The 26,320-nt window shown below is 36.5% G+C and overlaps 1 protein-coding gene and 1 long non-coding RNA gene across 13 annotated transcripts in view; one reads left to right on the top strand and one right to left on the bottom strand.

Moving 5' to 3' along the window:
* Positions 1 to 26,320, top strand: part of LOC112676016 (uncharacterized) — a 109,018-nt gene that overhangs the window by 34,184 nt on the left and 48,514 nt on the right. The window lies entirely within an intron of this gene.
* Positions 1 to 26,320, bottom strand: part of CTDSPL2 (CTD small phosphatase like 2) — an 88,905-nt gene that overhangs the window by 24,217 nt on the left and 38,368 nt on the right. For 8 of the 12 annotated variants that reach the window (XM_025472950.3, XM_035709161.2, XM_025472949.3 and 5 more), the window contains 5 exons: positions 13,826 to 13,964; positions 12,146 to 12,295; positions 6,030 to 6,245; positions 1,344 to 1,422; positions 593 to 704 (listed from right to left, as the gene is read on the bottom strand). In XM_025472950.3, coding sequence (XP_025328735.1) covers positions 593 to 704; positions 1,344 to 1,422; positions 6,030 to 6,245; positions 12,146 to 12,295; positions 13,826 to 13,964 — 696 coding nt within the window. The remainder of the gene's footprint in view (positions 1 to 592; positions 705 to 1,343; positions 1,423 to 6,029; positions 6,246 to 12,145; positions 12,296 to 13,825; positions 13,965 to 26,320) is intronic. The other 4 variants (XM_049104002.1, XM_025472953.3, XM_049104004.1 and 1 more) reach the window with 1 other exon arrangement.

Raw genomic sequence — 26,320 nt, 5'->3', positions numbered from 1 at the left:
CAGTTCTCAAAACTCTTCTGGTACCCTAAAACATATATTTTTTAACATACTGAGAGCACTTTAAAGGTTTTATTAGCATTAAGAGATCATATTTTTGGGAGTCTATTAGTAAGTTATTAGTATTAGATACTATACAAAAATAAAAATAGGAAAAGGATTATAATCTTATATAAAGTTAATTCATTGGGACCCAGATGATATTTGGTCCTTCAGGGGACACATAACCTTGACTGCCCTCCCCCTCTCTAAAAAGGTGAAATCTAAGAATGAAATGAAATAGAACATATCAGGAAATTTATTAGGAATTTTTTTTTTTAAAGTCACAAGGGTTTCAGAAATATGGGGAAAAGAGCTAATTTAAATACAACAATGATGACCTAATTTATTTTCAAAAGAGTACCTGATACCAACCAAACTGAGGATCTTGGCATTAGACTATGCTTCCAATAAAAACATTTCAGAACATCTAAGATATGTTTAGTAAATGTGTAAAGACTATTCACATTCACTTTTATCCTTTTAGGCATTTTGGGCTAGTGTTTTAAAAAAGAAATTTAACTATTTTCTCTACCTGTACACATAATATACTTACCAGGTCTAAAACTAGGGAGAATTCTGGTGTGCTTCTTGTTTTTAATGGAAGAGCAGGTTTCCTATTTAGTTGTTCTTCTGTCAGCGGTGGAACATGTTTGATGAAATAATACCTATAAATCAAATTTTAAGAAAATCTCTACATTTCTACATTTTATAAATATAAAACATGTTACCAAATTCAGCTCATGTTTAAATCTTTAATAATACACTTTTTACCTAGTAAACCAAGCCTATGAAATGTAATAAAACTGAAAATATATTAGTATTTCAGTAACCCAGTTAAAGTATTAATACCTACATTATATGTTCTTTGCAATATACCATTCAGCCACCCCTCCACACACGTTTCTTTTTAAGATATTTATAGCTTGTGCTGCTTTATTTTTAGAACATTATTAGGGAATTTAAAAGATGTATTGAATGACATATAATAATAATAATGGACTGCAGAGACTTTCTTAATCTCTAACATTGATACAACTGACAACCTCAAAGGATATAATTCTTGCCATCAAGATCAGAAAATTTGTGGGTGCATGATGTGAGAGAAAGATGAAGATTATGCTACAAAACTCATCAAATATTGAAAAACAGGCTTTAAAATATACCATCCAGGAGTAACAACCATAAAAGCAAATATAGTCAACAATCTGATCTTTCCCTTGGTTAACTGACATCCAAATATATTTGGTGGCCACACATGTCTTTCATTCTGCTCCAAGAGAGAAAGAAAAACAAAACAAACTCACGGGTCAAATACTTCCCAGTCTTCTTCATAGGTGGCTTCTGCATGAGCTGATGAATAACCACTATCTGGAGTTACTGGTGCTATTTAAAAGAATGAAAACAAAATGTTACTTTTACTCACTATGAAGCATATATTTTTACTGTTTTTATGTAAGATTTTTCTCTGGGTATTTTAGATTCAAAATATGACAGAAATAACTTATAAACGGTATTGCAAAGCAAATTTATTAACATATAGTTCTAACTCCAGATCCAAAGGAAGAAATTGCCATTACTGATAAAATGGCAAGCTAGATCACAGCTAGCAGAATTAAAATCCCTCACAGCAAAAGAGAAAATTTACTACTTATTACCAGAAAAATACACTCCACAAAATTTTAATTTTTTTTAAAGATTTATTTATTCATGAGAGACACAGAGAGCAAGGCAGAGACACAGGCAGAGGGAGAAGCAGGCTCCCCATGGGGAACCCGATGCGGGACTCAATCCTGGGACTCTGGGATCACTCTCTGAGCCGAAGGCAGATGCTCAACCACTGAGCCACCCAGGCATCCCACAAAATTTCAATTTCTAATTAGAGAGTGCTACATGTAAAACCATAAAAATTTCATGGGCTCTTATAGGCAGTAACACTTTGCAAAGTACCTTGTACATACACAAGAGGTCAATATATATTTGTGCTGACCTTAGACCCAAAGGTAGTTTTTAACCTGAGGTTTATAAACATTATTTAAGAGGTTCATGAAACCCCCTTGAAGACTTATGAAAAAATGCGGTATGTACATTTTTCCAGGAACCTTAAGGTTGTTTAAAATCTTTTAAACATTTTAAAAAATGCTGCTCTGTATAGAAACCATTGCCTTAAAAGAGGCTTTATTTTACTTCTAATTAACAAGCAGCCTAAAAATAATCATGAAGCAATTCTATATTCCATGACACATGGTTCATTCTTTTTTTTTTTTTTTCTCCTGGTCTCCATGTTCTTTTTTTTTGTTGTTGTTGTTTGTTTTTTAATTTTTATTTATTTATGATAGTCACACACAGGGAGAGAGAGAGAGGCAGAGACACAGGCTGAGGGAGAAGCAGACTCCATGCACCGGGAGCCCAACGTGGGATTCGATCCCGGGTCTCCAGGATCACGCCCTGGGCCAAAGGCAGGCGCTAAACCGCTGCGCCACCCGGGGATCCCCACATGGTTCATTCTACATTTAAGCTAAAATTCTGTCAACTGATAGAGCATTAGAAATTATGCCGGGAGGCTAGCCTGGCTGGCTCAGTAGAAAGAGCATGCAACTCTGGATCTCAGGGTCATGAGTTCAAACCCCACAATGGGTGCAGAGATTACTTAAATGAAAAACTTAAAAAAAAAAATTATACTGAGAATTTTCTAAGATAATAATTATAACTTAAATTCAAGTAGAGGACAAAAGATTTTAAGTTAATGTCGCAGAGATAATAATTTAAGATCGATGCTAGAAACAATGTTTGTGTCCCCACAAAATGGTAATTGGAGGTGGAGACTTTTAGAAGGTTGGAGCCCTCATGAATGGGATTAGTACCCTGAGACTCCAGAACTCATATAGGTTCTACCATGTAAGGATGCATGAGAAGACAGTTGTTACGAATCAGAAAGCAGGCCCTCTCCAAGTACTGGATCTGCTTGTGCTTTGATCTTGGATTTCCCAGCCTCCTAAACTGTGACAAATACGTTACTGTGGTGTATATGCCACCTAGTCTATGGTAATTTGCTATTGCAGCCCAAAAGGACTAAGACAGTAGAACTCAATAAAAAGTGTTATAATCTATCTATAGGGGACGTCTGGGTGGCTCAGTGGTTGAGCGTCTGCCTTTGGCTCAGGGCGTGATCCTGGAGACAGAGAGAGAGAGAGAGAGAGAGAGAGAGAGAGAGGGAGAGACGCAGGCAGAGGGAGAAGCAAGCTCCATGCAGGGAGCCCGACGTGGGACTTGATCCCGGGTCCCCAGATCAGGCCCTGGGCTGAAGATGGCGCTAAACTGCTGAGCCACCCAGGCTGCCCTAAATAAAATCTTAAAAAAAAAAATCTATCTCCAGGAATGGCATACTGGGTAAGTCAGGACAAAAAACAAGTTTTGTTATTATTAATAAAAATTTGTTATTAATTTTTAAATGATTTTATTTATTTGAGAGGGAGAGAGAGAGAGACTAAGTGCACACATGCACAGGTCAAGAGAAGGGCAGACAGGGAGGGAGAGGAAAAAGGGAGAGAATCTCAAGCAGACTCTACACTAAGCGAGGAGCCTGACATGGGGCTCTATTTCATGACTCTGAGATCATGACCTGAGCCAAAACCAAGAGCTGGACATAACCGACTAAGCCACCCAGGTGCCCCCATCATGTATTAATTCTTTGTGTATATATTACCTTATAACACAGTGTGTATGTTCAGTGAATGACAACAGATGTAAAGCATAATTTTTGTCCATCTGTAACAACTTTATGCCAGTAACAGTTCATTAGCACAAGAAGTAATGGAAAAATATATCTTCTAACCACTTCTGTTTCAAATTCCTATTAACCTCAGAGAAAGGGGGAAAGGAAGCAATATTTGAGTGCCTTCATGCTAAACTTTTTTTCTTTCAAAACCATGAATTATATCTTTTAAAGCTCGGAAAACTACCTCAGATAGCTGAAGTTGTCTAAAGCCACAAAGCTAAGAGAATGGCAGAGCCAGCTTCCTTCCTTCCTTATTCTCTTTGGCTAGTTTCTTGAAGTTAAGAATAAGTAAAAACCTTTGTCACTCATACTCATCTTCTAAGATCAGCAAAAATTTTACTTCTATCCTGTCATGATCCAGAGTAAGTGTGCCACCTGAACATTGTGCACGTTTATTTGTAATAGCACTTACCACACTGTACAGTAATTTTTTTGTATACTTGGCTTGTCAATTAGATTACATACTCTTTAGGGTCAAGGAGCATTTATCTTATTCATCTTTATAAATAACACCCATATCAGAAAATAGGTGTTCAACAAATGTTAGGGGAATAAATGAATGAGACAACTGGAGTAAGTATTACTTTTTCCCTCTAGAAACCACTAAGGTTATAGAAATCCCAAAGGATCTTCAGTTATCAGAAGAAAAAAAATTACGTGGGATCATACAGCAGCACAAAAGCAACACACTTTGTGAGAACCAATAGAAAGGAGCCTGAACTGCTGGAACCCATTACCTATTAATTCATGGCATGATAAATGTAAAGAAAATAAAAGACCTCAAGATTGTTAAAAAAACAAAAACAGAACAAATATCAAACAGGAAGCCCAAAGCTCTGGACTTAGTTTATACTTAGTCTATACTGGCAAAGTAATGAGCATAAAATGACAGATGAAGAGTAAGTTCTTTTGCAAGTCTTATCCACCCAATAATGAACTGTGTATATAATCCATGTTGATTTGCTAGATTCAGTATTATTCTTAAAAAATATAACATTATAATATAACATAGATATTAACATTATAGATATTTTGTTTAACATTATAGAAAAATCTTTTATGTGACCAATTTAAAATAAATCTTTCCTGTTATGTGCTTTTCTCTTCATATTAGCATTACTGAGTTACACTATATAGAAGTTTCATAATTGTATGCATTTTTTCCTCAAATGATTTCTGCCATTTTAATTATATTTTTTCATGTTTCCCCTTTATATTCAAAGGAAGAACATCATTCTACTTCCTTACACAAAACTACATTTCTGAACCAATACATATGTGCTACGGTCTCTCAAGTATCTGGCATTTTAAGAAATAAAAAACCAAAAAACAAATCTAAGATTAAAGCTAAGATCTTGTCCCTCTGGGAAAAGATGACCATTCTCAATTTTATTTCTGCTTTTAGGCATCATGGCACAGTTTTATCTTTTAGCTTTATATGTCTATATACCACAACCCTCAGAGGTAATAAATTCTGATCTCATATGTTCTACATTTCCATGACAACTGGCTCAGGAACCCAACAATTATGTTAGGCATTTATAAGGATCCAGAATTAGGCTGCAAAGTTTGGATGTAGGGAAAGATCTAGGAAAAGCAGCTTCTTTTGGGGAGATGTCATTTATATGTCCAATAAATGTGAAGGCTGCCTTTAGATGGGGACTTCAGACCGAAAGGTCTGAGACTGATGCATCTATAATTGTGCTAAAAAAAAAAAACAAAACATGAGCATGTTTTGCTATTTGTATTAAATTTCTCTAAGTACAGGCTCAGCAGTTTAGGGCCTGCCTTCGGCCCAGGACATGGTCCTGAAGTCCCAGAATCGAGTCCCATATCAGTCCCATATCAGAAGTAGGGAGCCTACTTCTCCCTTTGTTTCTGCCTCTCTCCCCCTCTCTCTCCCTCTCTCGTCTCTCATGAATAAATAAAATCCTTAAAAATAAACAAATAAATAAATTCACTTATTTATTTCTCTAAGTAATTAGATTAGTACAAATAAACTGTAAAATGACTAATGCTCAGTCAAAACAATCTTTTAAAAAATTCAAATTCAAAATGAGCAGATTTTGGGGAGAAAGTTTTATTTCCAATTCTAATTGTTTTATGTTCAAGAAATAAAAACTTATGCATTTGATTGATTAAAGAAAAAAATGAGAAAGATTGCATTTTTATAAATTATTCATGAATATGCATTAAGAAAAGGAATTTTATTCACCTGTAAGAGGTGGGATATCACGATTAACTGTTTCTTCTGCTTCTTCTAAACCATTATTTATCGATGGCCTCACTTGAACTGCTTGATTTGAGTAAGCCGCTCCATTAGTTGATGTAGTAGTACTGGTAGTGATCTCATCCACCTGTTCCATATCAAGTTGTTTTACTATTTCTTCAGCTTCCACAGCCTGTCCTGGGGAATCGGATCCTGATGTTCCTATAATCAAGATTCAGGGTATTGACAACCATCATATAAAAACTCAAAAGGGGGTAGGGAATAGGATAGATATTTTTAAGGGTACAGACTTATAGCAAACAAACATAAGCCCTACAGACCTAATACACTGTAGAGTGAATATAAACAATATTGTATTATAATCAACAAACTTGCTAAGAGACTAGAGCTTAATTGTTCTAACCACTAAAAAGGATAATTATGTAATGTGATAGAGGTGCTAACTATTGTTACACGGCAATCATATTATAATATACAAATGTATCAAATTAACTTGTTAACCTTATATATATATTTTAAGATTTTATTTGTTTATTCATGAGGGACACAGAGAGAGGCAGAGACACAGGCAGAGGGAGAAGCAGGAGCCATGCAGGGAACCCAATGTGGGACTCAATCCCAGGTGTCCAGGATCATGCCCTGGGCTGATGGTAGCGCTAAACCGCTGAGCCACCGGGGCTGCCCAACTTGTTTACCTTAAATTTACATAAATGTATGTCAGATATATTTTAATAAAAGTGAAATACTGAAAAATAAACTCAAAAAACAGAAAAAAAAAAGGGGGGCGGGGGACACCTGGGTGGCTCAGAGGTTGAGCATCTGCCTTTGGCTCAGGGCATGATCCTGGAGTCCGGAGATCAAGTCCCACATCGGGCTCCCTGCATGGAGCCTGCTTCTCCCTCTGCCTGTGTCTCTGCCTTTCTCTCTCTTTCTCTGTGTCTCTCATGAATAAATAAATAAAATATTTTTTAAAAATGAAAACTAAACTAAAAAATTTGGAAAAACCAAATGCAACAGAAATAGAGCTGAGGATACTACTGTTTAGTTTTTTTTTTTCTATACATCTCAAATTATCAGGAATAAAGACTATTATAAGGTAAAGTGATACTGATGAACAAAATTTTAAGAGTGTTCGAATAGTTTAGGAACACCTATTTAGAGCTTTTATAACTTAGAACTTTAAAAAAAAATTTTTTTTAAAGATTTTATTTATTTATTCATGATAAACATAGGGAGGGGAGGGGGGGCAGAGACACAGGCAGAGGGAGAAGCAGGCCCCATGCCAGGAGTTGACACAGGACTTGATCCCGGGACTCCAGGATCACGCCCTGGGCCAAAGGCAGGTGCCAAACTGCTGAGCCACCCAGGGATCCCCAGAACTTTAAAAATTTTTTTATTGAGGGATGGCTCAGTGGTTGAGCATCTGCCTTGAACTCAGGTCATGATCCCAGGGTCCTGGGATTGAAACCCACATCAGGGTCCCCACAGGGAGCCTGCTTCTCCTCTGCCTATGTCTCTGCCTCTCTCTCATGAATAGATTTTAAAAATTAAAAAAAAATTTATGGAGATATAACAGACATATAACTGTTTAAGTTTCACGCTTATTCACGTGTTGATTTAATACATTTATATATATACTGCATTATGACTACTAACCTAGCATTAGCTAACACCTCTATCCTGCCGCATCATTATCATTATTTTTGTGGTGAGAAAATCTAAGATCTAGTCTCTTTGCAACTTTGAAGTATACAATACAGTATTGTTGACCATAGAACTTCTTTCAATATAGCAAATATCTTTTATTAAGTGCCTACTATGAGCTAGGCATTTTATATGTATTTTTTTCCATTATCATTTCCATTAAACAGATCCTTATCCTTCCATACTAAGCATCCTAGCCACTGTAGGCAGTTGTAATTTTAAAATCAGAGGTAGTTATGCAAGAATGAGCTAAATGTTCCCCTAACCATCAGAATATTTTAATTCAGAGACACAACAATTTCCCAACAATATTCCATCTTAGTAACAAAGACTGAAGTTAGTTTCCTAATCATACTCGCCTACCACCTAGATGAACCTGTTGCCCTATTCTTCCACTACTAGATAAACCCAACTCTTTTCTTTCTTTATGGAATTCTCCAAATGTCTTTTTTTTTCTTTTTAATTTGATATATTTATTCATGAGAGACACAGCGAGAGGCAGAGATGCACGCAGAGGGAGAAGCAGGCTCCATGCAGGGAGCTTAACGCGAGACTCCAGGATCATGCCCTGGGCTGAAGGTGGCACTAAACTGCTGAGCCACCTGGGCTGCCCCCAAATGTCATTTTCAACAACAAAATCAACCTCCTAAACTCTCAACTTTCTCACAGAATGTTCTTTCTCCATCATAGCTTTAAATGTAACTCCCTTCCAAAAAACCTCTTTTCCTGACATCTTTCCTGCAAAGCTCTTTATTCTTCCATACTCAACATACTAACTGAATCAGAATTCATTTATCTCCATTTCTGCTACCAGATCATTGGTTTTTCCACTGAATATGCAAAAAAATACCTGTTCCTGAGACTGATGTCATCTAGCTATATAATTCTTCACTTATCCCACTGCTGCCATCTACTAACTGCTGCCAGCATCCTCTCTCAATTAGAAGAATTGAACACCTCACCAGCAGTCTATTAAACACCTCCTAGTTATTATAGTAATGTCAATGACTCATCCTAAGACTAATCCTCAAAAGTCTTGCCTTCTCTAGCTCTATCTTCATTCATAACTGCTCTCTTAAGTAACTACAATGACCATAACCTGGATATTCACACTAAGAAAAGTTTCATCTCTGAAGACAAAAGTTCAAATATATCAATCCCCTACCATAACTTCCTCATCTTTTAATTATCGATCTCATATTCCTATTACATGTGATTTCATGTTTGATAAAACCCAATCTCTTTCATTCTAAACAATCCTTCAACAGCTCCTTCCCCAACCTTCTCAACTAGTTAGACTTCATGGTATATCACAAATCACTCTCAAACCAGTAGTTTCAGGGTCCTTGCTCCCTTGTCTTTCCACTGTCAACCATCACAGAAATCTCTCTTGAATCAATGTAACTTACAGGCTTACTGGGATTTCTTTTAATTATACCCAAAAGCAAACATTTCACTGTTCTCTTCATCCCTGCCACCAGGAATCTCAGCACATGGCACCATCTCCTCCTTCAAAGAAAAAGTTGTAACTATCAAACATCAACTACTTCTGCCCAAATATCTATTCCCCCAAGATCTTAGTTTGCTGACCATATAGACCATTTACTCCACTGGTTTCAATACCTATAAGCTGATAATACAGTTAATAGTCTACTGCTTAAACCCAGATTTCTTCTGAGCCAAAGGCAGATGCTTAACCACTGAGCCACCCAGGTGCCCCTCTCTCCCTACTGTAAAAAAGCAAGCTCCTTGAGGGCAAGGACCATGTGTTAATCATCCTTGACTCTCCAGAGACTAGTACAATGGTTGGGATATGGCAAATATTGATTTGAATAAACTGAAATCTTCAAATTGCCTCTGCCCCATACTCAAGTATAATTATCCTCTCTCATAGGTTAAGATGCTCAATTTATTTTTATTTTTTTTTAAAGATTTTATTTATTTATTCATGAAAGTCACAGAGAGAGATGCAAAGACATAGGCAGAGGGAGAAGCAGGCTCCATGCAGGGAGCCTGATGTGGGACTCCATCCAGGGACTCCAGGATCACACCCTGGGCCGAAGGCAGATGCTCAACCTCTGAGCCACCCAGGCGTCCCAAGATGCTCAATTTAAAGAACTGGACCAAGATAACATGTTTAAAGAGTGGCAGAGCTGGAATTTTAAAACAAGTTTCTCTAATTCCAATGCTTATTCTTTTTCCACTATACCACCTATTCTGAAAGATGTTCTAAAAGGCCCTAGTTTAGACAGAACATAGAGACTCCTAACTCTGGGTAACGAACGAGGGGTGGTGGAAGGGGAGGAGGGCGGGGGGTGGGGGTGAATGGGTGACAGGCACTGAGGGGGGCACTTGAGGGGATGAGCACTGGGTGTTATTCTGTGTGTTGGCAAAGTAAACACCAATAAAAAATAAATTTATTATAAAAAATAAAAAAATAAAAAAAAATAAAAGGCCCTAGTTTTATTTTAAAACTTTTAAACTTATATTTAAACTTAATATATTTTACAATATATTAACAGATATTCCACAGAAAAGGATTCTTGGAGGCAAATATGTCTAGGAAATACAAAGTTAAAGTTAAATATAGTTTTTGTTTTATTTCTACTATAGGACTTCACAAATCCTTTCATGTGCCAATATGCATTATTTTAAGCCCCCAGAGCATCTAAATTTTATAGTGCACCATTCTGCCTTTTAAAAATTGTATTATCCACAACCATAATTCATACGAGAATTTAAATAATCAGCAGATAAATATTTAATGACTATTTTCCATGTGCCCCATACTATATCAAACAACTAGGTAGATGTAAAAATAAAGGCATGATCTCTTGCTCTCACATAATCTAGAGACTACATTATTGTTTATGAACTTAAGAATTAATCATCAAAAAAGATAGGACACTAGTTAAATCTTTAAAAAAAAATGTTGGGAGGGACATCTGGGTAGCTCAGTTGGTTGGGTGTCCAACTCTTGGTTTCGGCCCTGGTCATGATCTCAGGGTTGTAGGATCAAGCCCCAAGTTGGGCTCCACACTCAGCAGAGAGTCTACTTGGGATGCTCTCCCTTTCTCTCCTTCTTCTAGCATGCATTCTCTATCTTAAATAAATAAAATCTTAAACAAATTATGTTGGGAGGGGCACCTGAGTGGCTCAGTGGTTGAGCATCTGCCTTCAGCTCAGGGTGTAATCCTGGAGTCCTGGGATCAAGTGCTGCATCAGGCTCTTCGCAGGGAGCCTGCATCTCCCTCTGCCTCTGCCTCTGCCTCTGTCTCTGTGTCTCTCATGAATAAATAAAGTCTTTAAAAAAAAAATCCCTAAGGGGGAAAAAAAAAATCAAGCAAATAATATAAGATGTATTAAAAAAAAAATGACCTAGGGGATCCCTGGGTGGCTCAGCGGTTTAGTGCCTGCCTTTGGCCCAGGGCATGATCCTGGAGACCAGGGATTGAGTCCCACATCAGGCTCCCTGCATGGAGCCTGCTTCTCCCTCTGCCTGCCTGTCTGTCTGCCTGTCTGTCTGTCTCTCTCTCTCTGTCTCTCAGGAATAAATAAATAAAATCTTAAAAAAAAATGACTTCGTTTCAGCTCACTTAAAATTCTACTTTATTGATCTAGAATATTAAAGTGTTTCTGGATTCTCTCCTGTACACACTAAAGATTACAGAAGTTATTCCAACATAAAAGACATTACTTTCCCTCTGGCCCAGTTTATCATATAGCTTTTCAGATAGTGAAAGTGGAGTTCATGCACTTCAAGAGAATTAAATATGACCTAAATTTATTTGTCACTTAAAAAAAAAAAAAAAAAAGGTCTTGGGCAGCCCAGGTGGCTCAGCAGTTTAGCGCTGCCTTCAGCCCAGGGCCTGATCCTGGAGACCCGGGATCGAGTCCCAAGTCAGGCTCCCTGCGTGGAGCCTGCTTCTCCCTCTGCCTGTGTCTCTGCCTCTCTGTCTCTCATGAATAAATACATGAGAGACATGTATTTTTTAAAATCTTAAAAAAAAAAAAAAAAAAGGTATTTTAGGAACTGTGTATTTTTTTTCTTCAGGAGCTGTGTTTTTTTTTTGTTTGTTTTTGTTTTTTTAAAGATTTATTTATGAGAGACATAGATTGAGAGGAGAGGCAGAGACATAGGCAGAGGGAGAAGCAGGCTCCTCGCAGGGAGCCTGACGTGGGACTCGATCCTGGATCCGGGGATCACGACCTGAGCCAAAGGCAGGCGCCCAACCGCTGAGCCACCCAGGCGTCCCAGGAGTTGTGTGTTTTTTAATGAGGCTGAAAACAAACATAAGCTGCTGACAAAACAGCCAGTAAAATCAAACAGATCTTTTAAAAAATTAGGAGAACTAATAATTTTTAAACCCAAATTATAGGTAATAGTTTATACTTACCATTTTTATTTGCTGGTGAAAAAAAGTTGAAGACAGGAGAAAATATGGTCCCCAACAATGTAGTCCTTGGAGGACTGCCAGAGGAAGGATTATCTTCTAATTTTCCATTTTGTTTTACATGTTGATTTGTCATTTCATAACTACCAGCTTCTAAGAAACAAGAAAAAAAGTTGGAATCTAGAAAACATGACTTAAAGAAATGTTTTAAAAAATTTCTTTTTTGCCTCAAAATACTTTATAAAAACTGATTAACATTTAATGTTAAAGCTTATTACTTTAAAAATATCCCGAGGTAAATAAATTGTAAATCAAATGATCTTTATAACAAGTTTATTTATAATGCTTTATAACTGCTACAAAGCTCATTTGAAGCTAGAAGTATATAGACTGAAAGGCTTCAAAATCCACAGTATAAGTGAAAACAAAACTCTTTGTAAGTAAAGCAAGTTACATCAAAAAGATAAATGCAAAATCCTGTCCTTTTTTACATTCTGGGAGGCTGTCTACATTCACAAAACCTACCTATTAGTAATGAATAACAGCTAAATAAATAGACAACATAGATCTATTAAAGCAGAAGACTATGTATAGCAGTATCAAAAATTACTTATGTATACCCAGACATCATTTCAGAATGGTTAAGAAAAACAAACAGGTTTTTTGTCTTTTGTTTTTTTTCAGTTTCTTATTAATAAAAAAAATTTCATGATCTTTTGGAAAATATACAGTAAAAACAAATTCAAACAAATGTGTTTTGATTAATCATCCTTGACCTTCCATAACTTTACTTGGTATCTACCAGATTTTTTCCTTCTTTGTAATAGGTCTTTTGTTTCTTTTTCCCTATTAGTCCATTCTAACAATAGAGATACAACACTGAATTGAGAGGAAAGAAGCAAGGAATTATTCTTGCTGTTGTGTTTAAAAGAGCAATGGTTAAAATGCACCATTCCATGCTCTGAAGTGTTGTTTTATATAGCTTTTCTCTGCTTGTCCTTCTTGTTTTCCTCCTTTTTGACTTTGAGGAGCTTCCTAGCAATATTATACTGACCTAGAACAAGATTTATCAACAGCAGTACTATTGACTTTTGGGCTGGATGTTTCTTTACTGTGGGAGGACGTCCTGTGCACTGTAGGATGTTTAGCAGCATCCCTAACTTCTACCTGCTAGAAGTGATGTAGCAACCCTTCAATAGGTTCTGACAACCATAAAGGTCTCCAGACATTAATAAATGTTCCCTGGGGACAAAACCACCCCTAGTTAAGAACCACTGTCCTGAGTGATCCAGGCCCTTTCTGAGCTCTGAAATTCCATGATCCAGGAACAGATTCTTTGTACATATTTCAATAAATTAGGTCACAGTTATTACTGCTTTAAGAATTGAGCTTATTAGAGGTTGAAAATGCTGTTCCATATATATTTTCATGATAAATAGTATAAAGCTAGTTGCTCTGCCTTTACTTATCATTTTAATTCATCAAAGTAGATTTATATTAGATAAATTTTTATTTCATTTCATGCTATTAATACTTAATACAAAGGGTTACAAAAATAGGGAAAAATCTCAGAGTCCATTTTTAAAAACAGAAAAGAAACATGACAGGTGAGATCTATGCACCTAATAAAACAATATCTAATATTAACAAACCTAATAAAACAATATCTAAATATTAACAAACCTCCATTTACTTGACTTTTCCGTCTTACTCGAGATATCTGTTTGTTAGGCTTTTCTCCTGCTCTTGGTGTTGATGTGATCAAATTATTATCTATATCACGTTCAATCCTACTTCGTTTCGAAGGATTTTCTCTCTCTTCCTTAAGATATGAGGGAAAAAACATGCATTGAGCACAGGCATTCCACCTTATAGAATATACTTATAAAAATAGATGTACCCTCTATGTTCACTGCAGCATTATTTACAATAGCCAACAGAAACAACTTAAGTGTCCATCTGTTGATGAATGGATAAAGAATACATGGGGTGCACACGCGCGCACACACACACACACACACACACACAAATGGAGTATTACTCAGCCATTAAAAAAGGAAATTTTGCCACTTATGAAAACATGAATGTACTAAGTAAAGACAGTGAAAATACCATATGACCTTACTTCTATGTGGTCAACAAATGAGAAAACAAAAAACAAAAAACAAAAAACCTGCTCAAAGATACAGGGAATGGATTGGTGGTTGCCAGAGGTGGGGGGTGAGGGCTGGCAAAATGAATGAATGGACTCAAAAGATACAAATTCTAGTTATAAAATAAGTCATAGAAATGTAATACACAGCATGGTAACTATAGCTAATACAGTACTGCATATATGAAAGTGGCTAAGAGAGTAAATCTTAAAAGTCCTCATCATAAAAAGAAGTTCTAACTATGGTGATGGGGATGTTAGCTAGGCCTGTTGTGATGATCATTTTACAACACACACACACATAAAAATATCAAATCACTGTTGTATGCTAAAATTAATATAATGTTGTATATATCAATTATACCTTAATTTAAAAAAGATATAGTATGTGTAATATATTTTCCCATTTTTCACATCCAGGAGAAACAAAATACAATTATATAATATCCAACAGTGTAAAAAAAATATGACAATGTTTTAAGAGTGTTTATTATTAATGTACTTATAATACACAAATAGAACTACAGCATCCCCAAAATTCAGATTCTTATCCCAGGGTCCACTAAACTGTGCGATTTAAATACTCAATTGTACAATATGCTCTGAATTTTCAGCAATTTTCCCCTATTCCTAGACTTGTCTGAAAGAACAGTGGTTGTTTCCCTGAGCACTCAGGGTAAGAGAAAGAACTCCATTGGAATTTGCTGGCATATCACATATTACCAAAAATAACAGGGTCTGCCATTGCCACACCCCAATGCCATCCTCAATTCTTTAAATGCCCAAATTAACACCAAGGAGTCTACTCCCCGATAAAGCTTTCTATTCATATCCTCTTATATGAGGCAAATCCACACCACCAGTTTACACTGTTTTTGCAGTACTAAGAGTATACTCCAAGTGTACTCTTAGAGAACACTGATTTTTTTTCATTTGTACATCTATTTTTCTCATTTGTAAAATTTTTCTATCACCACGTATGTGATTTTCTTACATTACTGTAATACTGACCTCTAATTCCTTGGTGGATTCTTTTGTTTATTTTGTAGTAATCTCTACACCTGAACTCACAACCTCAAGATCAAGAGTTGCATGCTTTACCAACTGAGCAAGCCAGGTGCCCCAATTCCTTGCTGTTTTTTTTTTTCTTGCTGTTTTAATAAGACTACCTGCTATCTTTTGGTAAGGATTAGATTAGATTTTTAAGTCTATATTAAACATAATCTGTATGTATGATCACTATTCTTATTCAATGGGGAATAATTCTTTTATTTCTACTGAACATTTGTATTTAATGCTTTTATATCGTAGCAAATAAGATGGTACCGTACATTCTCTAAGGTTGAATATTATTTTATTATTTCTAAAACAAACCCTAGTATTGTAAATTGCCACAATTATAATTAGCTATTTGGATCAATTCTACTCCTGAAACCAATACTATACTATATGTTAACTAACTTGAATTTAAATAAAATCTTAGAAGAAAAAGATATTAAAGATTATTAAAAAGCTTTCTTTTAAAAAAAATTCCCTACTTGGATCAAAACAGAACAAAAATAATATAAAAATACATCATTACATATCACACCATACAGAATTTTACTTTTGCTTAGTAGTTTCTCTAATTTAGATACCTCCATTAAAACAATGTCATTATTAAAAAAAAAATGTCATTATAGCACAAGATAACACCTCAGGGATCCATGACAAAATTCTTCAAATGGTTACTATTTATCATTCTTCTGCATTTTAAAATGAATAGTAAGCCTCATATCCCAAACCCTGGATTCCAATGCCAGAAAACAGGATTCTCTTTATAAAGTCCTTCAAGAAAAAAATAAATAAATAAAATAAAGTCCTTCAAGAACAGAAATGCCTCAAAGCTAAACACTAAGCTCCAGCATCTTCTTGAAGAAATCTCTTAGTACATCTGCTATAACATAAATACTTACATTCTTGAAAACCCTGCATTCTGCAACACTAAAAATAACAAGGCTTAAAGAAAAAATAATTGGTCCAGGAGGGTAGAGAAGGGTTATACAGAGCAGATCAATCAATGCCCTGTTAATTCTTGTAACCATAGCATTCACAAAAACAATGATTGGGACACTTCAGAGATAACTTGGACACCCCAGCAAGGCAGCGAACAGAAGGCGAAATGCTACCTTAGGGCTTAAAAAAAGTAATAAAAACAGAGAAGGAGAAAAAAGGGCTTATGGGAACGGAGAAGTGGAGCTTTAACACAGTTGGTCTAAGATGGACACAAAAGGAAATGCAGGGCAGCCCTGGTGGCACAGCGATTTAGCGCCGCCTGCAGCCCAAGGTGTGATCCTGGAGACCCGGGACCGAGTCCCACGTCACGCTCCCTGCATGGAGCCTGTTTCTTTCTCTGCCTGTGTCTCCGCCTCTCTCTCTCTCTCTCTATGAATAAATAAATAAAATAAAATCTTAAAAAAAAAAAAAAAAAGGAAATGCAGACTGCCACATGAGAAAAGTCCCTGCTAGACCAGAGTGTACTTCTCTAGGAAGGAACTCTCCTCCCTGATGCTGCTAATTATCACTTCTAATTAAAACCTCTGCGTGTATGTTTGTTTGGGAGGGAGTTGTTTCTGTAACAGCTGAATTGAAAGTTTTTTACTTTCCTGATGAAATATAAAATTCAACTCCCTGGGGCACCTGGGTAGCACAGCCAATTAAGTGTCTGACTGTTGGCTTCAGCTCAGATCGTGATCTCAGGGTTGTGAGACTGAACTGAGCCTGCTCAGCAGCAGAGTCTGCTTAAAAGATTCTCTCTCTACCTCTCCAAACCCTCTGCACTTGTGCTGTCTCTGCTCTTTCTCTCTCAACTAACTAACTAACTAACTAACTAACTAACTAACTAACTAACTAACTAAATCTTTACAAATTTCAACTCCCATTAATTCAGGATCCCTTTGTCCAGTTTAGGAAAAAGTCATGTATAAAGCAATGCACCACCCATGTTATACTGACACTATTCTCCCGTTTACCAAGAGTCTATAGGCTAACTGATGTTGCACAAGTACCACATATTTACTGTAGCAGAATAGACTGTACTGCAGTCAATTAAAAATACATATAATAGGGGATCCCTGGGTGGCTCAATGGTTTAGCACCTGCCTTTGGCCCAGGGCGTGATCCTGGAGTTCTGGGATTGAGTCCCATATCGGGCTCCTGCATGGAGCCTGCTTCTCCCTCTGCCTGTCTCTCTCTCTCTCTCTCTAATGAATAAATAAAATATTTAAAAAAAAATACATATAATATTTGGGGTGCCTGGGTGGCTCAGTCATTTAAGTCTCTGACTCTTGATTTTGTTTTTTTTTAATATTTTATTTTATTTTATTTTTATCTATGATAGTCACACACACAGAGAGAGAGAGGCAGAGACATAGGCAGAGGGAGAAGCAGGCTCCATGCACCGGGAGCCCGACGTGGGATTCGATCCCGGGTCTCCAGGATCGCGCCCTGGGCCAAAGGCAGGCGCCAAACTGCTGCGCCACCCAGGGATCCCTGACTCTTGATTTTGGATCAGGTCATGATCTCAGTGTCCTAGGGTCAAGCCCTGAGCCCCATGATGCCAGGCTCTGCACTCAGAGGGGAGTCTGTTTGAGGAATCACTCTGTCCCTTTTCCTCTGACTCTCCCCCTGCTTGTGCTAAAATAAATAACTCTTTTCTTAAAAAAAAAAAAATAAAGTATATAAATACATAAAGTAAAAATATTTTAGCTTACATCTCTAAGTAGGAAGAGGAAGCTATTAAAATCAAGGTAAAAGTTCTGCAGTCATTGATAAGACAATTCATCACCTGATTCTAGCCCTTCTTGAACGTTCAACTACATAATTTGGGGAATTTCTGAATGTGGCATGATTTTTAAAAGAACTAGGAAAACCAAGATTCCTACATTACTGTACAGGTTGTTTTAATAAATTCATTAACCCTGTAATGTCTTCTCTGGAATTTATATTTTTCACAATTGTCCCTAAAATAGGCTTTTAGAGGAAAATCTTGGGAAGGTAGTATGTTCTTATGTCTGAATCCCAAGGGAAACACAAAGAATTAAAGAGGCAAAAAAACCCAGTGGTGAATTGGGAGACAAGATTCTGTCTCTCCTAAATTCCAAGCAGATAAGGACAACCCAACAGCCGTCATACACTGAATGCCCACATGCACTAGTGTAGAAGATCAGCAAGGTGTGTGATACACCTGAGAATAAGAAAAGCCCAAAATAGCTAAAAAGGTAGGTATTCAATGGAAAGCATGACAGGACAATCTTAAGAGAGGAGAGAAAGCTGCTTTCTAATCTAACAGTAAAGGGGTCCGTGGTGAGAATGAAACATCTACTATAAACTCTTGAAAATGACGAACTATGGCTCTCTTCTTGAATAAGGCTACACACTAAGGGGAAACTACTGGGAATGGAATCAAACCGGAGTTAACAAAGGCACAACAGAGAAGAAGGAAAGATGGTGCCTAGGTGGCTCAGTTGGTTAAGCATCTAACTCTTAATCTCAGCTCAGGTCTCGATCTCAGGGTGGAAAATTCAAACCCCGCACAGGACTCCACGCTGGGCATGGAGCCTACTTAAAAAGAAAAAAAGAGAAAGGGGGGAAAAATAAAAGGAAAGTGAAGTTTCAGATAAACATGGAGTAGTAATAAAGAGACAGGAAAACTCAAAAAGCAATCACTATATTTTTTAACATTACACCAAAACAGAAAAGATACCCTAAACCACACTACCTTCTAAACATTCAGAAAAACTAATGCACAAAAATGAACAAATATAGATGTTAAATCCACACAAAAATTATTGTAATAAAATATACAAAGAATAACATCTTTACAGATGCATGTTAGAAATGCGTATTAGAAAAATATGCATACAGAATAGATCAAAATTATAACCTATTTCAAAACACAAGACTTATTAAGAAAATGAGACACATAAGTTAGAAAAATTCAAATTGCAGATAAAATAATTAGAAATAAAAAAATCATATCAGAAATAGTCTGAACAAGAATAGACATAAAAGTGAGTAAACAATAGATTATGACTTTTAAAAGAAATAAAAGATAAAATGGGAAATTTTTAAAAGACATCAAATATTACAAATAATGAAGGTACACAAAGATCCAACAGGCAGAAAATAGTAGTCCCTGGGGGCAACCCAGGTGGCTCAGCGGTTTAGCACCGCCTTCAGCCCAGGGCCTGATCCTGGAGACCCGGGATTGAGTTCCACGTCAGGCTTCCTGCATGGAGCCTGGTTCTCCCTCTGCCTGTGTCTCTGCCTCTCTCTTTCTCGCTCTCTCATGAATAAATAAATAAATAAATCTTGAAGAAGAAGAAGAAGAAGAAGAAGAAGAAGAAGAAGAAGAAGAAGAAAAAGAAGAAGAAGAAGAAGAAAATAGTAGTCCCTGAAGAAGGAAACCAAAAGCATGGCAAAAAAAATGAATATTAGAAAATTTTCCTCAAAGAAAAGAATTTAGGGGCAACCAGTTGGCTCAATCAGTTGAGTTTCTGACTCTTGGTTTTGGCTCAGGTCAGGATCTCACAGTTTTGAGACTGGCCATGCTTTGGGCTCTGTGCTCAGCACAGAGTCTGCTTCAGATTCTCTCTCCCTCTTCCTATACTCACAGTCTCTGTCTCTCCCTCAAATCAACCAATCTTTTAAAGAAAATGATTTTGTGTTATATATTGAAAGATATGTCTAATTAAAACTATCAATCCATAAAACAAACAAGACACAGCCTAAACTTCATATAATTTAAAGAAAAAAAAATCCTTTGGAGACCAAAGAAGATCATTTAGTATATGTGCTGCTGAAGCGAGCACTCAAGGAAAATCATTTATAAACTAAAAAATTAGATCATCATCAAACTTCAACAGTAAAAAAAAAAACCAAAAAAACAAAAAAAACAAACTTCAACAGTAATGCCTTTTTGTCAGAAGAAAATGAAGTAACATTTAAAATAAGAAGAGAAAATTCTAGTCAAGTATTTTATATGCAGCAAAACTGGATTTTCAGCCTTAAAGAGTACTATTATCAACGTGCAAGAATATTGTTCCCATGAGTACTTCCTGGGGCATCTAATAGAAAATGAGCTTCAGACAACAAAAATGACTGCAGACAATGACATGAGGACTAAGGATAAGCATTAAACATACTGAACATATGCTGACCCTTTAAGACTAAGATAAAGATTAAAAGATAGTAGGTAATGACTATAGGCTCAGTATATACAGATATAAAGCTGTAAGAAAGCTGGTAAGAGATATAGCAAGTTTTTAAAAAACTGTTCATTTTAGTCATTCTGAGACAGAAAACAACAGAATTCATTTCCAGCTGATCTATACAAGAAATACTAAATGAAGATCTTCAGGCATAGAATAAATAATACCAGATGGGATCCTAAACCTGCAGTAAGGAATAAACACTACTAAGGCAAATATGAGGAAATATAAAAGATCTTGGTGTTCAATACTACTGTACTCTTTACCAGCTATCTTCAACAGTCATACTTGCTATCATACAATCTATGTGGCATCATTATAATCCAGTAAATTACTATTTTGAAATCTTAACTTTTTAATATATGTATTTGTGGAAATATAGTAAGAGTACTCTTAATATTTTGCTTTGCAATAATAACAGATTCAATTTTTAAAATTCTGGGCAGCCTGGGTGGCTCAGCGGTTTAGTGCTGCCTTCAGCCCAGGGCCTGATCCTGGAGACCCAGGACCGATCCCACATCAGGATCCCTGCATGGAGCCTGCTTCTCCCTCTGTGTCTCTGCCTCTTTCTCTCTCTCTCCCTCTCTGTCTCTCTCATGAATAAATAAAATCTTAAAAAATAATAACATTATTGTATCTAAAATAGCTATTTTGAAATTTAGTAATAGTTTAAAGTAAAATTCATAAATTTATAATTATGAATGGATTACTGGATTAAAAAAGGAAGATTGGATGATGTGTGGTTTCAATTTATTATCACACTGAGGCAGAAACTGATTGATCCGAATTCTCTGACTCACAAAAGGAGGAAAACCCCCAAAGAATCTGGATCATACTGTAAGTTACAAATGAGAATATGATGAAGCTATTTTCTCTTTGGCTGCATAAATACCATTAAGTTGTCTTATCATGCCTTATGTAATAGAACATATTCAAATAAAGTGATGGTGCTGATTCAGTTGCACTATCATTTGAGAACAGTCATTCAGCATTTAAAAAAGAAGAATAGTTTAAATGTACACATGATGAGTTCCTTAAAAGCCAAAAATCATTACAGCTTTTCAAACTAAAAATAAAAACAATGAAATATTTTAAAGAGTTAGTTCTCATACAGCATTGGTTGAAAAAGTGTACATAGTATCTGAAAGACTTATAAACTCTTGCACAGTATACTGCTGGAAGCCTCCTGGATAAAGTCTATAAAAGAAACAACCCCTTCTACTTCCCAAAGTCACTCACTGAATTGAAAACTTATCTGCAAATACAGGAAATGAGTTAATATCTATCTGGTCTATAGAATTACACTTTTGCCTTACGGATATGGCCAACTTTCTGTTTTGACTCTATTTATCTGATACTAACATCAACTAATCACTAAAGATCTTTTTTACTGTGAATGCATAGTAGCAAACACAAGTGGTGAATAATTTTGCATCTCAATTTACCCTGAAATAGCTTGTAATGAATATTTGTACTAAGCAAAAACAATGATAGATATAACTACTGTCACTTAGCACATTAAAACAATGATACTCAATAGTCATTGTATTATTTACTGCCATGCACAAGTAGGGGGAAAAGACAGTTCGGCTTAATAATGTCCCCACTGAAGCTGTAAAATTAATTAAATCTCAATCCTTAAATATGTGCTAACATTCTGTATGATGGGATAGTTAGTATAATAAAACACTACTGCTGTAAACTTCTGCTTCCACAGTCATCTTGAGAAAAAGCATCTGAGAGCATCTGCATGGCTCAGGTCATGATCTCAGAATTGTGAGATTGAACCCTGCCTTGGGCTCATGCTAGGCACAGAGCCTGCTTAAGATTCGCTCTCTCCCTCTTGCTCTGATTCCCTCTCTTGAAGAAAAAGAAGAAAAGAAAAGAAAAGAAAAGAAAAGAAAAGAAAAGAAAAGAAAAGAAAAGAAAAGAAAAGAAAAGAAAAGAAAAGAAAAAAGAAAAAGAAAAAGCGTCTGAATTAATTATAAGCTGGGTCAGACAACTTTTCCAAAGGAAAACTATTTTTACTTGAAGTAGGTATTTTCTGAAAAGTGAACAAAGCAAGTCTGTCACTTCAAGAAAAACTTTTTGTTGCCAACAATAAAATTTGAGAGCTTTGGGACGCCTGGGTGGCTCAGTGGTTGAGCATCTGCCGTCGGCTCAGGGTGTGATCCCAGAGTTCCGGGATCAAGTCCCAATTGGGCTCCCTTCAAGAAGCCTGCTTCTCCCTCTGCTTGTGTCTCTGCCTTCTGTGTTTCTCATGAATAAATAAGTAAAATATTTAAAAAAATTGAGAGCTTTGAAGCAAAAATCATAAGTTTAGAAAAGTTGGACCCAGCACCATAAAATTCACAGCTTTCCAGTACTTAAAAATTATCCTGTTGTGGAGCACCTGAGTGACTCAGTTGGTTGAGCACCAGACTCTTGGTTTCAGACTTTTGGTTTTGGCTCAGGTCATGATCTCAGGTTGTGAGAGAGAGCTCCTATGTCAGGCTCTGCACTCAGTAATGAGATTCCTTTTTTTTTTTTTTTTTTTTTTTAAGATTTTATTTATTTACTCATGAGAGACACACACAGACAGAGAGGCACAGACAAAGGCAGAGGGAGAAGCAGGCTCCATGCAGGGAGCCTAACGTGGGACTCAATCCTGGGTATCCAGGATCATACCCTGGGCCGAAGGGAGCACTAAACCACTGGGCCACGAGGGCTGCCCAGCAAGGAGATTCTTTCCCCTACTTCCCTCTCCCCTTGCTCCTCCCCCTGCTTGGCAAGCAAGCCTGCACTCTCTCTCCTCTCTCTCAAATAAATAAATAAATAAATAAAATCTTAAACAACAACAAACAACTATGCTGTTGAGATCAATGAGGATATTCACAAATGTGATTTTTAAATACTGAATAATGAAATATATCAACATGTCAAAGATCTACATAATTCAGTGAACCACTATCTTCTAAATAACCAGTGCAGTGTTAGAAAATCATACATAGAGCATCTCACTCCAGGTGCAAGACAAAAATGATATATTCTACAACACAAATGCACACTGAAAACAAGATCATTGCAGCACTTTCAAATTCCTTCTTGGAACAAGAACCTAAGAAACTACATTGGTCTAGTATCAATATGTATCAAAAGACTATCACAATTATTTAAAAAGCATATTAAAATACTCCTCCCTTTAACAGATACATGTGAATATGGTTTTCTTTAAACACTTCAATAAAAACTACTTTGTATGAAGCCACCATTAAAGACATCTGCAAAATTATAAACAATGTCACGCTACCCACTAATTTCCTTTTTGTTTTTAGGAAATAAACTGTTATTTGTATTAACATTCAATGAGTTTATAATTGCAATTATGAATATTTTCAAAATTCCTCAGTTTTATTTTTTTAAATTTTATTTATTTATTCATGAGAGACAGAGAGGCAGAGAAGTAGGCAGAGGAAAGAGCAGGCTCCATGCAAGGGGCCTGATATGGGGCTCAATCCCAGGAACGCGGGATCACACCCTGAGCCAAAGGCAGATGCCTAACTGCTGACCCACCCAGGTGTCCCAAAATTCCTCAGTTTTATTATCCAATGAGATTTATTTATTTATTTATTTATTATTTATTATTTATTTATTTATTTTAAAGATTTTTTTTTAATTTATTTATGATAGTCATACACACACAGAGAGAGAGAGAGAGAGAGGCAGAGACATAGGCAGAGGGAGAAGCAGGCTCCATGCACCGGGAGCCTGATGTGGGATTCGATCCCAGGTCTCCAGGATCACGCCCTGGGCCAAAGGCAGGTGCTAAACCGCTGCGCCACCCAGGGATCCCCCAATGAGATATATTTATAGATGCAACCCACATAAACAATAATTTGTAAGGAGGTAAAGGAGCCTGAGATCAAAAAGTTTAAGAACCACTTGCTCAAGAGATTACTAATGAAATCACAAGAAAAAAGTTAAGAAGTCATTCCCCACGAATGGGAAAATCTGAACTGTCAGTTCACAAAAGAAAATCCATATATGGATGAGATGAGCCCTGGGTGTTATACTTTATGTTGGCAAACTGAATTTAAATAAAATTTTAAAAGCCAAAAAAATGAAAGATAAAAAAAAAACAACAACAAGAAAATCCATATACGGCCAATAAGCACATGCAAGGATATTCAACCTCATTAATCAGGGAAATGCAAAATAAAAATGCAATGAGATAACTACTCCACTCCTATAGAAAGGCTAAAATTAAAAAGACTGACAATACCAAATATTGCTGAGGATGTGGGCAACTGGAACTGTCAGACATTGCTGGATAGAATGTAAAATGGTACAAATATTCTGGAAAACAACTAGGCAGTTTCTTAAAAGTTAAACAGTCTTTCAACAAATGGTGGTAGGACCAATAAATATTATTAGTATGCAAAAGAATACAGTGGGACCCTTACCTCACTTCACCTACAAAAATTAATTCAAAATGGATGAAAGAGCTGAACATAAGAACTAAAACTATAAAACGTATACGAAACAAACTTAGCAGCTTATAAGAAAAAACTTACAGAGAAAACTTAAGGCTAAAATTTTATCAAGCGCCTGGCTAGCTCAGTCAGTGGAGCATGAGACTCTTAAAATTTTATCAAACCTTGATTTTGGCAATAGCTTCTTGATATGACACCAAAAATATAAGCAACAACAACCAAAAGTAAACAAATTGAACTTGATCAAAATTTAAAACTTTTGTGCTTCAAAGGGGTATGAAAGAATGGAAGGAAATACCTGCAAATCATATATCAAATAAAGGACTTGTATCTAAATGAGAACTCTTTCAATTCAATTATAAAAATCCAAAATCCTATTTATTTATTTAAGATTTTATTTATTTATTCATGAAAGACACAGAGAGAGGCAGAGACATAAGCAGAGGGAGAAGCAGGCTCCCTGTGGGGACCCTCATGTGGGTTTTGATCCCAGGACCCTGGGATTCATGAGCTGAGTCAAAGGCAGACGCTCAACCACTGAGCCACCCATGCATCCTCCAAAACCCAATTTAAAATGGGTTTTAAAATCCTTTTAAAAAGGATTTAAAAGACATTTCTTTGAAGTAATTACAATGACCAACAAGCTCATGAAAAGTCTCTCAACGTGGGCAGCCCCGGTGGCGCAGCTGTTTGGCGCCACCTGCAGCCCAGGGCGTGATCCTGGAGACCCTGGATCAAGTCCCATGTCGGGCTCTCTGTATGATGCCTGCTTCTTTCTCCCTCTCCCTGTGTCTCTGCCTCTCTCTCTCTCTATGAATAAATAAATAATATCTTAAAAAAAAAAAGACAAGTCTCTCAATGTGACTTGTCATTAGGGAAATGTATATCATGGGATGCCTGGGCGGCTCAATGGTTGAGCATCTGCCTTTGGCCCAGGTCTGATCCCGGGATCCTGGGATCCAGTCTCATATCAGGTTCCCTGTGGGGAGCCAGCTTCTCTCTCTACTGTGTCTCTGCCTCTCTGTGTTTCGAATGAATGAATGAATGAATAAATAGAAAATGTATTATCAGAACCACAATAACAAACTATTTCACATTCACCAAGATGGCTAAAACTAATAAGACAATAAACAAGTGTTGTTGAGGATGTGGAGAAACTGGAACCCTCAACTTTGTTGGTGGGACTGTAATATAGTACAGACATTTTGGAAAACAACCTACAATTCCTTAAAAGTTAAACACAGAATTATCGTATTATCCTGTAATAGGTTTCCACAGGGTGCCTGGGTGGCTCAGTTGGTTC

Source organism: Canis lupus, chromosome 30, assembly GCF_003254725.2.
Source record: "Canis lupus dingo isolate Sandy chromosome 30, ASM325472v2, whole genome shotgun sequence".
Taxonomy (NCBI): Eukaryota; Metazoa; Chordata; class Mammalia; order Carnivora; family Canidae; genus Canis; species Canis lupus.
This window is presented reverse-complemented; position numbering and strand designations above follow the sequence as displayed.